Genomic DNA, 12958 nt, shown 5'->3' with positions numbered 1-12958 from the left:
GCTGAATGTCCAGGGGTATCATAGAACGTAACAGTGCAGCACAGGCCCTTCGGCCCTCGATGTTGCGCCGACCAGTGGAACCAATTTAATGACCCTCTAACCTAAACTATTCCAATGCTATCCATATGCCTATCCACTTACCATTTGAACGCCCTTAAAGTTGGCGAGTCCACAACTGCTGCAGGCAGGGCATTCCACGACCTTACTACCCTCTGAGTGAAGTACCTACCTCTGACATGCGTCCGATAATTACCACCCCTTAATTTAAAGCTATGTCCCCTTGTGTTAGCCATCACCATCCGAGGTAAAAGGCTCTCACTGTCCACCCTATCCAATCCTTTGATCATCTCGTATGCCTCGATCAGGTCACTTCGTAACCTCCTTCTCTCCAATGAAAATAACCTCAAGTCCCTCAGCCTTTCCTCATAAGACCTTCCCACCATACCAGGCAACATCCTGGTAAACCTCCTCTGCACTCTTTCCAATGCTTCCGTATCCTTCTTATAATGTGGCAACCAGAACTGTACGCAATACTCCAAGTACAGCCGCACCAGAGTTTTGTACAGTTGTAACATGACCTCACGGCTCCGAAATTCAATCCCTCTACCAATGAAAGCTAACACACCGTACGCCTTCTTAACAACCTTATCAACCTGGGTGCCAACTTTCAGGGATCTATGCACATGTACCCTGAGATCTCTCTGCTCGTCAACACTACTAAGAGTCCTTCCATTAGCCCTATATTCTGTACTCCTGTTATTCTTACCAACATGAATCACCTCACACTTTTCCGTATTAAACTCCATCTCCCACCTCTCGGCCCAGCTCTGCAGCTTATCTATGTCCCTCTGCAAACTGTAACATCCATCCTCACTGTCTAGAACTCCTCCGACTTTGGTGTCGTCAGCTAATCCATCCTTCTACAAGTATCAAGTGTTTAGGAAGGATAGGTGGGAGGAAAAAGGGGGTGGGGTAGCTCGGCTGATTAAGGGTAATATCAGGGCGGTAGTAAGGGAAGATATTGGCTCCAAAGAGCAGAACGTGGAATCGTTGCGGGTGGAGATAAGGAACAGTAAGGAGGGGAAGACGCTGGTGGGTGTGGTCTATAGGCCCCCAAATGATAACTTAGAGGTGGGGCAGGCTATAAACAAGCAAATAAATGATGTGTGCAGAAATGGAGCGGCGATAATTATGGGGGATTTCAATCTGCATATTGGTTGTGGTTGCAGTAGGTGAACATGTGGCTAATAGTGACCACAACTCTGTCTACTTTAGGATACGAATGGAAAAAGATGAGTGCTGTCCTAAGGGGAGGGTGCTAAATTGGGGGAAGGCTAGATACAGCCGGATTAGGCAGGAGTTTAGGGATACAGACTGGGATAGGCTGTTGGAGGGCAAGCCCACATTAGGCATGTGGGAGTTTTTCAAGGGAAAACTGAAATGGGTGCAGGAAAGGCATGTGCCAGTTAGGAGGAAGGATGGGAAAGGTAGGTTTAGAGAGCCGTGGATTACTAGAGAGATTGAGGACCTGGTCAGGAAGAAACGAGAGGCGTAGAACATAGAACATAGAACATTACAGCGCAGAACAGGCCCTTCGGCCCACGATGTTGCGCCGACCAGTTACAAAACAATGACCCACTAACCTAAACCAATCCCTTCTCGTATGTCAGGTCTAAGCAACTCGGAACGGAGAGAGCGTTGGAGGAGTACAGAGAGAGTAGGAGGGACCTCAAAAGGGGAGTTAGGAGGGGAAAAAGGGGGCATGAAATGGCTTTGGCAGGTAGGATTAAGGAAAATCCAAAGGCGTTTTAGTCCAATGTTAGGAACAAAAGGGTGGCTAGGGGAAAAATCGGTCCCCTCAGGGACAGAGGAGGGGAATTGTGCTTGGAGTCCGAGGGAATGGGGGAGATCCTGAATGAATACTTTGCGTCGGTATTCACGAAGGAGAGGGGCTTGGTGTCTGGTACGGTCATCGAGGGAGCTGTAGACCAATTGAAGGAACTATCGATTACGAGGGAAGAAGTGTTAGGGCTTTTAGGTAGCATTAAAACTGATAAATCGCCGGGGCCTGATGGTATTTATCCTAGGCTGCTTAGGGAGGCGAGAGATGAGATTGCTGGGCCTCTGATGAAAATCTTTGTCTCTTCTTTGGACACAGGTGAGGTCCCAGAGGACTGGAGGATAGTGAACGTGGTACCACTGTTTAAAAAGGGTAGGAGGGATAACCCGGGTAACTATAGGCCGGTGAGTTTGACGTCAGTGGTAGGCAAGTTGATGGAGAGGATCCTTAGGGATAGGATGTATGAGCACTTAGAGCATTGCGATCTGATTAAGGATACGCAGCATGGCTTTGTAAAGGGGAAGTCTTGCCTTATGAATCTGGTAGAATTTTTTGAGGAGGTGACAAAAACGGTCGACGAAGGATAAGCCGTTGACGTCGTCTATACAGATTTCAGTAAGGCGTTTGACAAAGTCCCTCATGGTAGGTTGGTAGAAAAGATTAAGGCTCATGGGATACGAGGCCAGGTATCTAGATGGGTTGAGAACTGGCTTGCTAAGAGGAGGCAGAGAGTAGTAGTGGAAGGGTCCTTCTCCAGCTGGAGGTCTGTCACTAGTGGTGTGCCGCAGGGCTCAATACTGGGACCTCGTCTCTTTGTAGTATATATAAATGACTTGGAAGGGGAGTAAGTGGTGTGATCAGCAAATTTGCTGATGACAGCAAGATGGCTGGATTGGAAAATCCAGCAAGATGGCTGATCAGCAGAGCTACGCCCCCCCCTTTTTCCTCCCGCCTATCCTTTCTAAACACTTGATACCCCTGGACATTCAGCTCCCAGTCCCTGTCACCTTGCAGCCACGTCTCTGTAATATAGGAGGCAGAGAGTTGGTATCAATGGCGGTTGGTGACTAGTGGAGTGCTGCAGGGATTGGTGCTGGGGCCTCAGCTATTTCCTATTTATATAGATGATCTGGAGGAGGGGGCTGAGTGTAGGGTGACAAAATTTGCTGATGACACGAAGGTGAGTGGAAAAGCAAATTGTGCGGAGGGTGTAGAAAGTCTGCAGAGGGATCTGGATAGGCTGAGCGAGTGGGCGAGGACCTGGCAGATGGAGTACAATGTTAGCAAGTGTGAGGTTATCCACTTTGGCAGAAATAATAGGAGGAGGGATTATTATTTAAAGGGCGAAAAGCTGCAGCATGCTACGGTGCAGAGGGACCTGGGGGTCCTTGTGCATGAGTCGCAAAAACAAAGTCTGCAGGTGCAGTAGGTGATCAAGAAGGCGAATGGGATGCTGGCCTTTATAGCGAGGGGGATAGAATATAAAAGCAGGGAGGTCTTGCTGCAACTGTACAGGGCACTGGTGAGGCCGCAGCTGGAGTACTGTGTGCAGTTTTGGTCGCCGCACTTGCGCAAGGACATCTTAGCCTTGGAGGGAGTGCAGAGGAGGTTCACTAGGCTGATACCAGAGATGAGCGGGTTGGACTATGAAGAGAGACTGAATAGACTGGGTCTGTACTCGTTGGAGTTTAGAAGGCTGAGGGGGGATCTTATCGAGACGTACAAGATAATGAAAGGGATGGATAAGAACATAAGAAATAGGAGCAGGAGTAGGCCATCTAGCCCTTCGAGCCTGCCCCGCCATTCAATAAGATCATGGCTGATCTGTCGCTGCTCAGTTCCACTTTCCCGCTTTCTCCCCATAACCCTTAATCCCCTCTCTTATCAAAAACCCATCAACCCGCGTCTTAAAAATATTTAGCGAGGCAGCCTCCACCACTTCAACGGGCAGAGAATTCCAGAGATTCACCACCCTTTGAGTGAAGAAGTTCCTCCTCAACTCCGTTCTAAACCGCCCCCCTTTTATCTTGAGGCTGTGCCCCCTAGTCCTACTGTCTTTTTTGAGCAGGAAGAGTCTCTCCACCTCTATAAACTCTAATGAGTACAAGCCCAGTTTATTCAGCCTCTCCTCATAGCTCAACCCCCTCAACTCCGGTATCAGCCTAGTAAACCTCCTCTGCACTCCCTCCAAGGCCAAAATATCTTTGCGCAGGTGCGGCGCCCAAAACTGCACACAGTACTCCAGCTGCGGCCTCACCAATGCCCTATACAGCTGCAGCAAGACCTCCCTACTTTTATATTCAATCCCCCCCATCCTGCATGAAACATCAGTATCCTAGAACATTAAGCTGCCAATCCTGTCCTTAATGGCAACATCATCATAGTTCCTAGTACTAATTCAAGCTCTAAGCTCATCTGCCTTACCAGTTACACTTCTTGCATTGAACCAAATCCAAGGATTGGCTGTCAAATAGGAGGCAGAGAGTGGGGGTCAATGGGCGCGATTCGGATTGGCGGTTGGTGACTAGTGGAGTGCCCCAGGGGTCAGTGCTGGGGCCTCAGCTATTCACCATTTATATAGATGATCTGGAGGAGGGAACCGAGTGTATGGTGTTGAAATTTGCTGATGACACCAAGATTGGTGGAACGGCAAATTGTGCGGAGGGTGTGGAAAGTCTGCAGAAGGATCTAGATAGTCTGGGCGAATGGGCCAGGAACTGGCAAATGGAATTTAATGTTGGCAAGTGTGAAGTTTCCACTTTGGTAGGAATAATGGTAGGAAGGATTATTACTTACATAGCAAAAAACTGCAGCATGCAATGGTGCAGAGGGACCTTGGGGTCCTTGTGCATGAGTCGCAAAAACCCAGCCTGCAGGTGCAGCAGGTGGTCAGGAAGGCGAATGGGATGCTGGCCTTCATAGCGAGGGGGATTGAATATAAAAGTAGGGAGGTCTTGCTGCAACTGTACAGGGCACTGGTGAGGCCGCAGCTGGAGTACTGTGTGCAGTTTTGGTCGCCGCACTTACGCAAGGATATTTTGGCCTTGGAGGGAGTGCAGAGGAGGTTTACTAGGCTGATACCGGAGTTGAGGGGGTTGAACTATGAGGAGAGGCTGAATAAACTAGGCTTGTACTCGTTAGAGTTTAGAAGAATGAGGGGAGATCTCATTGAGACATATAAGATGATGAATGGGATGGAAAGGATAGAGGTGGAGAGGCTCTTGCCGCTCAGAAAGGACAGTAGGACTAGAGGGCACAGCCTCAAGATAAAGGGGGGGCGGTTTAGAACGGAGTTGAGGAGGAACTTCTTCACTCAAAGGGTGGTGAATCTCTGGAATTCTCTGCCCGTTGAAGTGGTGGAGGCTGCCTCGCTAAATATATTTAAGATGCGGGTTGATAGGTTTTTGATAGGCAAGGGGATTAAGGGTTATGGGGAGAGGGCGGGAATGTGGAACTGAGACACGACAGATCAGCCGTGATCTTATTGAATGGCAGGGCAGGCTCGAGGGGCTAGATGGCCTACTCCTGCTCCTATTTCTTATGTTCTTATGTTCACTTCAGTCCACCAGACCCGCTCTGATTAGCAATCCCACCCTGCCTGCTGTTTCTCTGAGGCTTACTGGCCCTAGTCTCTGGTTCCCCTTCAGCTAATTCATCTGTACTTCAATTCCCACTCCCCCGCCAAACTTGTTTCATCCTCCCAAGTAACATTAGCAAACCTCCCGGCCAGAATATTTGTTTCCTCCAGTTTAGATGCAACCCGTCCTTCTTGTACAGGTTCCACCTACCCCGGAAGAGACCCCAATGGTTCAGATATTTGAAACCCTCCTTCCATCTCCAGCTGCTTAGCCATGTGTTGAGCTGCATTATCTTCCTATTCCTAGCCTCACTAGCACGTGGCACAGGGAGTAATCCTGAGATTATAACCCCAGAGGTCTTGCTTTTTAACTTTCTACCTAACTCTCTAAACTGCTGCTGCAAGGACCTCATCACTCTTCCTGCTCATTTCGTTAGTACCAGAATGTACCACGACCTCTGACTGTTTACCCTGGTGAATAACCAGAGGGCGCGGTACACACTGTTCCTAACAATGGTGTAGGTGTCCAGAACCAGGGGGTCATAGTCTGAGTATACAGATTTATAGAGGTCTGTTAGAACTGAAATGAAGAGGAATTTCTTCATCCAGAGAGTGGTAGGCCTGTGGAATATATACCACAGAAAGCACTTGGGGCCAAAACATTACATGACTTCAAGAAGGAGTTAGATATCATTCTCAGGGTAAAGGGGGTCAAAGGATATGGAGGCGAAGGCGGGTTGAAGGTATTGGATGATCAGTAACGATTTTACCGAATGATGAAGAAGGCTCAAAATACCAAATGGCCTCTTCCTGCTCCTACTTTCTGTGTTTTCATTAGGTCCTAATAATAGCTCATCACAGATGAAACCCAGAAAAGAATGTCTTCCTCCTGGGAGTAGTAGTTTCGCCCTATATTGGAGCTAATGAGGAAACACTGAATGAGAAAGGTGGTCTATACTCGGAATACTCACCTGATTACTGTATGAATAAACAACGAGTGAAGGTACCGGGTACTGTCAACCAGGAACCTTACATGGCATCTACAGCCTAAAGAGCTCTTTAACTGCACTCACCTGCAGACACGGGGAGAGAAGAATAGGTTCTGCCAGGAGCGACACAAGTAGTTGGAATGATCGATGACCCGAATCCAATCCAGCTCATCCATTGACACTTCAATGTAGTATGAATATGACCTGGTGAAAGAAAAGGACAATCAGGTACAAGGGGAGGCCATTCAGGTAGCATTACGTAGAAGATAGGGGCAGGAGGAAGCCGTTCAGTTCATTGAGCCATTCATCACAACCATGGCTGATCATCCAACTCAGTAGCCTAATCCTGCTTTCTCCCTTTGATCCCATTTGCCCCAAATGCTATATCCAGCCGCCTCTTGAATACATTCAATGTCTTGGCATCAACTACTTCCTGTGGTAATGAATTCCACAGGCTCACCACTCTTTGAGTGAAGAAATATCTCCTTATCTCCGTTCTAAATGGTCTGCCCTGAATCCTCAGACTGTGACCCCTGGTTCTGGACTCCCCCCAACCATCGGGAACATCCTCTCTGCATCTATCCTGTCTAGTCCTGTTAGAATTTTATACGACTCTCTAGGAGATCCCCCCTCATTCGTCTGAGCTCCAGCAAAAACAAAGAACAAAGAAAATTACAGCACAGGAACAGGCCCTTCGGCCCTCCAAGCCAGCACTGACCATGCTGCCTGTCTAAGTTGAAACAACCCTTCCCTTTTGGGGACCATATCCCTCTATTCCTCTTCGATTCATGTATTTGCTCCTTAAAAATCACTACCATATAGCATTGGAAGTTACAGATAGTTCTATGGCTTGGTAGGTATAGATGTGATCGGCGCAACTTGTGGGCCGAAGGGCCTGTTTGTGCCGTAGTGTTCTATGTTCATATCCGCTTCCACTACCTCCCCGACAGTGAGTTCCAGGCACCCACCACCCTCTGTGTAAAACCTTGCCTCATGCATCTCCTTTAAACCTTGCCCCTCACATCTTAAACCTATGCCCCCGAGGAATTGACTCATCCAGCTTGCAAAAAAACATCTGACTATCCACTCTGTCCATGCCTCTCATAATCTTATAGACTTCTATCAGGTCTCCCCTCAACCTCCATCGTTCCAGTGAGAACAAACCAAATTTCTCCAACCTTTCCTCAGCTAATGCCCTCCATATCAGGCAACATCCTGGTAAATCTTTTCTGTACCATCTCCAAAGCCTCCACTTCCTTCTGGTAGTGTGGCAACCAGAATTGAACACTATATTCCAAGTGCGGCCTAACTAAGGTTCTATAAAGCTGCAACATAACTTGCCAATTTTTAAACTCAATGCCCTGGCTGACGAAGGCAAGCATGCCGTATGCCTTCTTGACTACCTTCTCCACCAGTGCTGCCATTTCCAGTGACCTGTGTACCGGTACACCCAGATCCCTCTACCTATCAATACACACTTGTCACAGTCCTCCACTCAGAAACACACCCTTCCATGCAACCCTGTCTTCCATGAGCGAGCCAGTTCTGTATCCATCTTGCCAGCTCACTTCTGATCCCATGCGACTTCACCTTCTGTACCAGTCTGCCATGCGGGACCTTGTCAAAGGCCTTACTGAAGTCCATATTGACAATCTCTACTGCCCTAACCTCATCAATCATCTTCATCACTTCCTCAAAACACTTGATTAAGTTACTGAAGCATGACCTCTTCACAAAATCCATGTTGCCTCTTGCTAATATATCCATTTACTTCCAAATGGAAGTAAATCCTGTGGCGAAGAATCCTCTCCAATAATTTCCCTACCAGCCTGTAATTACCTCGATTATCCTTGCTACCCTTCTTAAACAATCCTAACCTAGTCAATCTCTCGTCATACATCAGTCCCACCATCACCGGAATCAGCCTGGTAAACCTTCACGGCACTCCCTCAAGAGTAAGGACATCCTTCCTCAGAAAAGGAGACCAGAACTGCACACATTATTCTGGGTGTGGCCTCACCAACGCCCTGTATAATTGCAACAACACATCCCTGCTCCTGTACTTGAAACCTTTCGCAATGAATGCCAACATACTATTTGCCTTCTTTACCGCCTGCTGCACCTGGCTGGTGCACAAAGGCACCCAGGTCCCTCCCCCAATTTACAGCCATTCATAAAGTAACCTGCCTTCTTGTTTTTGCTTTCAAAGTGAATAACCTCACACTTATCCAAATTATACTGCATCTGCCATTGATTAAGCCCACTCGCCCAACCTGTCCAGATCATTCTGAAAGATCGCTGCATCCTCATCACAGTTTACCCTCCCATCCAACTTGACATGCTGCAACTTCATAAGACCCTTGTCAGGCCTCATTTAGAGTATTGTGCGCAGTTCTGGTCACCTCACTATAGGAAAGATGTAGAAGCTATTGAGAGGGTACAGAGGAGATTTACAAGGATGTTGCCTGGACTGGGAGGCATGCCTTATGAAGTTAGGTTGAGGGAGCTGGGACTCTTTTCCCTGGTGAGATGAAGGTTGAGAGGCGACCTGATAGAAGTTTACAAAATGTTGAGAGGAATAGATAGGGTGGACTCTCAGAGGCTATTTCCCCAGGTTGAAATGGTTGCTACGAGAGGACACAGATTTAAGGTGCAGGGAGGGAAGTTCAGAAGTGATGTTAGGGGTAAGTTTTTCACTCAGAGGGTGGTGAGTAATGGAATCGGCTGCCGTCAGTGGTGGTGGAGGCGAACTCGCTGGGGTCTTTTAAAAGACTTCTGGATGAGTATATGGGGTTTAATGAGATTGAGGGTTATAGATAGGTCTGTAGGTTGGTAGGTGTTGATATGATCGGCGCAACTCGTGGGCCGAAGGGCCTGTTTGTGCTGTAGTGTTCTATGTTCTATGATATCATCTGCAAACTTTGAGATGTCACATTTTGTTCCCTCATGCAAATCATTAATATATATTGTGAATAGCTGGGGTCCCAGCACCGATCCCTGTGGCACCCCACTCGTTACTGCCTGCCAATTTGAAAAGCACCCATTAATTCCTACTTTTTGTTTCCTTTCTGCCAACCAGTTTTCTATCCATCTCAATACACTTCCCCCAATCCCATGCGCTTTAATCTTGCATGACAATCTCTTGTGCGGGACTTTGTCAAACACTTTCTGAAAGTCCAAATATACCACATCAACTGGCTCCCCCTTGTCAACTCTACTAGTTACGTCTTTAAAGAATTCCAACAGATTTGTCAATTATGATTTTTGCCCTTCATAAATCCATGCTAACTCCGTCTGATCCTGCCACTGCTTTCTAAATGGTCTGCTATAAAGTCCCTGATAATGGATTCGAGAAATTTACCCACTACCAACGTGAAGCTAACTGGGTCTATAATTCTGCTTTCTCCCTAACTCCCTTTTTGAATATTGGAGTGACATTTGCTCCCCTCCAATCTGCAGGGACTGGCCAGAGTCTATAAGAATCCTGGAAGATGACCACCAATGCATCCACTATTTCTCGAGCCACAGCGGGGTGCTGTGGCAGGTGGCATTCCTCAGGGATTGTGCTGAAACCTACACTGTTTGTAATATATATAAATGATTTGGAAGAAAATATAACTGGTTTGATTAATAAGTTTGTGGACGACACAAAGATTAGTGGAATTGCAGGTGGTGATAAGGACTACGAGAAGATACAGCAGGGTATAGAACAGTTGGAGACTTGGGCGGAGAGATGAGAAAGTAGGGTCCCGAACCTGTGTCCTCTGTTTGAACAGAGGGGAGTACGATAGGATGAGTGAGGAATTGGCAAATATAGATTGGGGGCGCAGATTGGTTGGTAGGACGGCTGAGGAACAGTGGAGGATCTTTAAGGAGATCTCTTTCGGTGCTCAGCAGGAATACATTCCGATGGTAAAGAAGGAATGTAGGAGAAGGGATAACCAGCCGTGGTTATCGAAGGAAATAAAGGAGAGTATTAAATTAAAAGCTGATGCGTTCAGAGTGGCTAAAAGTAGTGGGCGATTAGAAGATTGGGAAAGGTTTAAAAATCAACAAAGAATGACTAAGAAGTTAATAAAGAAAGGAAGGATAGACTATGAAGCTAAACTAGCACTAAATATAAAAAAGGGCAATAAGAGTTTTTACAAATATATAAAGAAGAGGAGGCTGGCTAGAGTGAATGTTGGACCCTTAGAGGATGAGAGGGGAGATTTAGTAGTGGGAGATGAGGAAATGGCTGAGGCCTTAAATAAGTTTTTTGCCTCGGTCTTCACGGAGGAGGACACAAATAGTTTGCCAGATATTAAAGATAGAAGGATGGTAGGAGTTGAGGGCCTGAATGCGATTACTGTCACTAAAGAGGTAGTGCTTGACAGACTAATGGGACTGAAAGTGGACAAGTCCCCAGGACCGGATGGAATGCATCCCAGGGTTCTGAAGGAAATGGCAGAGGTGATAGTGGATGCCTTGGTGATTATTTACCAAAATTCGCTGGATTCCAGGGAAGTGCCAGGAGATTGGAAAACAGCTAATGTTATGCTGCTGTTTAAAAAAGATAGCAGACAAAAGGCAGGGAATTATAGGCCGGTTAGTTTAACGTCTGTAGTTGGAAAAATGCTTGAATCCGTCATCAAAGAAGAAATAGCGAGGCACTTGGAAAGGAATGGTTTGATCGAGCAGACGCAGCACAGATCCGTTAAGGGGAAGTCGTGTTTGACAAATTTATTGGATTTCTATGAGGATGTGACTAGTGTGGTAGACAGAGGGGAACCAGTGCACGTGGTGTTTCTAGATTTTCAAAAGGCGTTTGATAAGGTGCCTCATAAAAGGTTGCTACAGAAGGTTAGGGTGCACGGAGTTGGGGGTAAGGTGTCAGCGTGGATAGAGGATTGGTTGTCTAATAGGAAGCAGAGAGTTGGTATCAATGGGTGCTATTCTGATTGGCGGTTGGTGACTAGTGGAGTGTCACAGGGATCGGTGCTGGGGCCTCAACTGTTTACCATTTATATAGACGATCTGGAGGAGGGGGCTGAGTGTAGGGTGACGAAATTTGCTGATGACACGAAGACGAGTGGTAAAGCAAATTGCGTGGAGGGTGTGGAAAGTCTGCAGAGGGATCTCGATAGGCTGAGCAAGTGGGCGAAGACCTGGCAGATGGAGTTTAATGTTAGCAAGTGTGAGGTTACTTTGGCAGAAATAATAGTAGGAGGGATTACTATTTAAAGGGTGAAAAGCTGCAGCATGCAACGGTGCAGAGGGACCTGGGGGTCCTTGTGCATGAGTCGCAAAAACAAAGTCTGCAGGTGCAGCAGGTGATCAAGAAGGCGAATGGAATGCTAGCCTTTATAGCAAGGGGGATAGAATATAAAAGTAGGGAGGTCTTGCTGCAACTGTACAGGGTACTGCTGAGGCTGCAGCTCAAGTACTGTGTGCAGCTTTGGTCGCCGCACTTGCGCAAGGATATATTGGCCTTGGAGGGAGTGCAGAGGAGGTTCACTAGGCTGATATCGGAGATGAGGGGGTTGGACTATGAACAGAGACTAAATAGACTGGGTCTGTACTCGTTGGAGTTTAGAAGGATGAAGGGGGATCTTATAGAGACGTATAAGATAATGAAAGGGATGGACAGGGTAGAGGTAGAGAGATTCTTCCTGCTTAGAAAGGATAGCAGGACTAGAGGGCACAGCCTCAAGATAAGGTGGGGCGGGGGGGGCAGTTTAGATCGGAGTTGAGGAAGAACTTCTTCACTCAAAGTGTAGTGAATCTCTGGAATTCTCTGCCTCGCTAAATATATTTAAGTCATGGGTAGATAGGTTTTTGACAGACAAGGGAATTAAAGGTTATGGGGAGAAAGCGGGAAAGTGGAAGTGATCCACTTCAGATCAGCCATGATCTTATTGAATGGTGGAGCAGGCTCGAAGGGCTAGATGGCCTACTCATGCTCCTATTTCTTATGTTCTTATGGCAGATGCGTTTAATCTGGACAAGTCTGTTTCTATGCTGTAAATCTCTATGACTCTGACTAAATGTGAGATAATGCATTTTGCAAGGTCTAATACAGATAGAAAAAATACAGTAAATGGCAGAACCCTTAAGAGTATTGATAGGCAAAGGGATCTGGGTGTACAGGTTCACAGGTCACAGAAAGTGGCAATGCAGGTGGAAAAGGCAGTCAAGAAGGTATGTGGCATGCTTGTCTTCATCGGCCGGGGCATTGAGTTTAAAAATTGGCAGGTCATGTTTCAACTTTATAGAATCTTAGTTAGACCGCATTTAGAGTCATAGGGGTTTACAGCATGGAAACAGGCCCTTCGGCCCAACTTGTCCATGTTGCTCTTTTTTTTAAAACCCCTAAGCTAATCCCAATTTCCTGCATTTGGCCCATATCCCTCTATACCCATCTTACATATGATTTCTGGTTGTCACACTACCAGAAGGATGTGGAGGCTTTGAAGACATCCAGAAAAAATTTACCAGGATGCTGCCTGATATGGAGGACATTAGCTATGAGGATAGATTGAAAAAACTTAGTTTGTTCTCACTGGAATGACG

The 12958-nt window shown here is 46.8% G+C and overlaps 1 protein-coding gene across 1 annotated transcript in view; it reads right to left on the bottom strand.

The window, feature by feature from the left end:
• btbd9 (BTB (POZ) domain containing 9) overlaps positions 1–12958 on the bottom strand; it is a 226368-nt gene that overhangs the window by 137711 nt on the left and 75699 nt on the right. Inside the window, exon 6 of the mRNA XM_080182504.1 lies at positions 6491–6610. Within this exon, the coding sequence (XP_080038630.1) occupies positions 6491–6610 (120 nt within the window). The remainder of the gene's footprint in view (positions 1–6490; positions 6611–12958) is intronic.

This window comes from Carcharhinus amblyrhynchos, unplaced genomic scaffold, assembly GCF_965287045.1.
Source record: "Carcharhinus amblyrhynchos unplaced genomic scaffold, sCarAmb.v2.hapA scaffold_58, whole genome shotgun sequence".
NCBI classification, from domain to species: Eukaryota; Metazoa; Chordata; class Chondrichthyes; order Carcharhiniformes; family Carcharhinidae; genus Carcharhinus; species Carcharhinus amblyrhynchos.
This window is presented reverse-complemented; position numbering and strand designations above follow the sequence as displayed.